Below are 2,758 nucleotides of genomic sequence, written 5' to 3'. Positions count from 1 at the left end.
CCATAAAACCCCAAAATATACAATATCGATCTTCTGCTTAAATAATAAAACTTTCTTAGCATAAAACACATGCTTAAGCTATTTCCTTTCAAATTACGTTATAGTTGAGGCCTAATATACTTAAAACTTCCTCATTGGAACGAATGCCACACTTTGATGTATTCTCAATACTTAATTCATTCTAACGAATAAAGCTTAATGAGTTTCCCACTGTTAATGATGGACTAATTCTAACAAATTAACTTCATTTAAAACTCATAGAATTCTGGAATCCTCATATAAAGATTTTAGATTTTCTTACTCGATAAAAATCTTAATATTCGACCATTTGTAACTTATGTTGAATACAACTAATTCCATTTTTTTTTATTTCACCCATTATCCCCGTATGAACACCTATTTCATAAACTTGAAATTAAAACTTAAACAACCCAAGTAGTCTTAGATAACCTAATTCCAGTACTCATATCCACTGAATCCTAAGTTTCTTAATGACTTACAAAGGTTCCTAAAGACAAGGTGCCTGATAGGGCCCCTTGCCCTGCCTATTGACCTCAATGTCTCTCTGGTCCTACTCTGCCGCCAAAGCTCTCGACACGGCAACTGCATAAGTCGTAGGACAAGCAACCCTGACATCACGGCGCAAGATCGGCTGCAACCCATCAATAAAATGTCTCAACTTTTCCCGGGCATCATTCGCAATCAGGGGTACGAAGTGACACCCCCTCCCGAATTTCCTCACGAACTCAGCTACGCTGCTGTCTCCCTGACTCAACGCCATAAACTCTCTAGTCAGTCTGGATCGTACTTCTTCAGTGAAGTACTTGGAGTAAAAGACCTCCTTAAAGACATTCCATGACAGAGTCTGCAGATTCACCGACACGGACGCGCTCTCCCACCATAGCCTGGCGTCCCCTGTCAACAAAAAGGTTGCACATCTAACTCTGTCTGCATCCTGCAGCTTCATAAACGCAAAGATTACCTCGATGAACTTAATCCATCCTTCTGCTATCATCGGGTCAGTAGTCCTCAAGAACTCTTTAGGATCCATCCTCCTAAACCTCTTGTAAACTGCTTCGATCCGGGCCTCGCCCCTGTATCCACTGTAGCTTGGTTTCTCGCAAACTGTGCGAAGAACTGAATCATCCCTGCAAGCATCTGAGCTTGCATATCTGGCGTTGGACGAGGAGGAGTAACCCTCTCCCCATCATGGGCTTCCCTATTCTTATCGCCTGCTCCACAACTAACCAAACGTCTAGGAGGCATACTGTTCCAACATTTCCCCATCACGTAAACACAATATGCATGAATATAATAATAATATTTTAAGATGCACGAAATTTACTTAAAACATGGACATGCTGAAATCATGATTCAATGTTAACTACATACATAATGCAAAATTTTAAAACTCACAGACTTGAGGTGTGACTTCGAGAGCTTCCTGCGACTGGCAGTAGGCATAACCCTTTACAAGAACACCGCTCTGATACCAGCTGTGACGTATCGTACTTTTTCTACTTAAAATTTGCGGAAAAATTAAAAATTTTATTAAATATAAACATCCATACGGACGTCAACTCATCGTTCATAAAAATATCTTTGGAATCATCCATCACCAATAAAATTTTGTTAAAAGAAAAGCTTGTTCAAAACATCTCGCATCAAAGCATAAAATCAGAGTAAATTTAAACTTGCATAAAAATATTAGAAATGACGTGGCGGTCATCGGGTTTAGCCTCCCACTCAGTCCAAGCCTGCTCCTTGGTCGCCACCTCCTGTCTTCTCATAGACATCCCCACCTGCATCGATCAAGTCTAGTGAGTCTAAAGACTCAACACGTATAAACTGGGATAGCAAGTAATACATAATAAAACCACATGCAACTTTAAAATAGGACATACATACTTGAAACTTGAACTTGCAAAATAAACTTGAAAATACGTACGTACATAATTAGACGTGCCGTCAACATAAACTTTCTTAACATGCTTGCATACTTGAACATACTTGAATATACATAACTTCATCATTTTTCGTAGAGATATGTTTCAAAGCAAGTGACCCATAACATAATTCGCCTGATCAGACTAAACCACAGTACTGGGCTGACAGGGACGTATCCACTGCCACATACATGAGATCCCCGTTCATAATTTAACGGGCTGATTGGTCCCCATTCATAATTTAACGCTTTCCAATCACGATCTAAATCCGTTCATAATTTAACGGGCGGATTGGTCCCCGTTCATAATTTAACGCTTTCCAATCCTAAACATAATTTGGTCACAAGACATTTAGCATACCTCAAAAACTTAAAATATTTTCTTGCACGTCATACATACTTATTTGGCGTTGAGGGATTCGTTGGACTTCGATCGGGGCCGTCGCTGCTGCACGTACTAACATGAAACTCTATACTTAACTTGCATAGCTTAGACGTAAATATTATGCTTACTTACGAGCTCATTCAATTTCTTAGGACGTTCTAAAATTCCCATGACTCGACCTTCAAAAGCATCGTACTAAACCAAGACATCACCCTCAAAGCATACTATAAATTTTTCCCAAAATGTGAAGGACACGGACCCCGTTCCTACATCCGTGTATGGGTCCGTGTAGGTTCAGGTAAGAAGGACTTTGAAAAGAAGGGTGGACACGGACCCCGTGTCAGGGTCCGTATAGGGGTCCGGGTAGCCTCGAAAATTTTGACACCGAAAAGAAACAAAGGCACGGACCCCGTGCCCTGGTCCGTGTC

The 2,758-nt window shown here is 40.5% G+C and overlaps 1 protein-coding gene across 1 annotated transcript; it reads right to left on the bottom strand.

Annotated features, from left to right (window-relative positions):
• Positions 1-571: 571 nt before the first annotated feature.
• LOC140977482 (uncharacterized) lies at positions 572-1,287 on the bottom strand. The gene is made up of 2 exons (XM_073442219.1): positions 1,062-1,287; positions 572-915 (listed from the first exon to the last, which is right to left on the bottom strand). The coding sequence occupies exons 1-2, from the start codon at positions 1,285-1,287 to the stop codon at positions 572-574; spliced, it is 570 nt and encodes a 189-aa protein (XP_073298320.1).
• Between the last annotated feature and the right edge of the window lie 1,471 nt (positions 1,288-2,758).

The sequence above is a fragment of the Primulina huaijiensis genome, chromosome 5, assembly GCF_012295235.1.
Source record: "Primulina huaijiensis isolate GDHJ02 chromosome 5, ASM1229523v2, whole genome shotgun sequence".
Lineage (NCBI taxonomy): Eukaryota > Viridiplantae > Streptophyta > Magnoliopsida > Lamiales > Gesneriaceae > Primulina > Primulina huaijiensis.
This window is presented reverse-complemented; position numbering and strand designations above follow the sequence as displayed.

What these genes read in the sequence shown, in the direction of transcription:
- LOC140977482 (XM_073442219.1), bottom strand. Translation starts at nt 1,287, where the DNA reads ATGGGGAAATGTTGGAACAGTATGCCTCCTAGACGTTTGGTTAGTTGT. An exon ending in ATCGAAGCAGTTTACAAGAG is followed by an intron (nt 916 to 1,061) that starts GTTTAGGAGGAT and finishes TTTTGTTGACAG; the next exon opens with GGGACGCCAGGCTATGGTGG.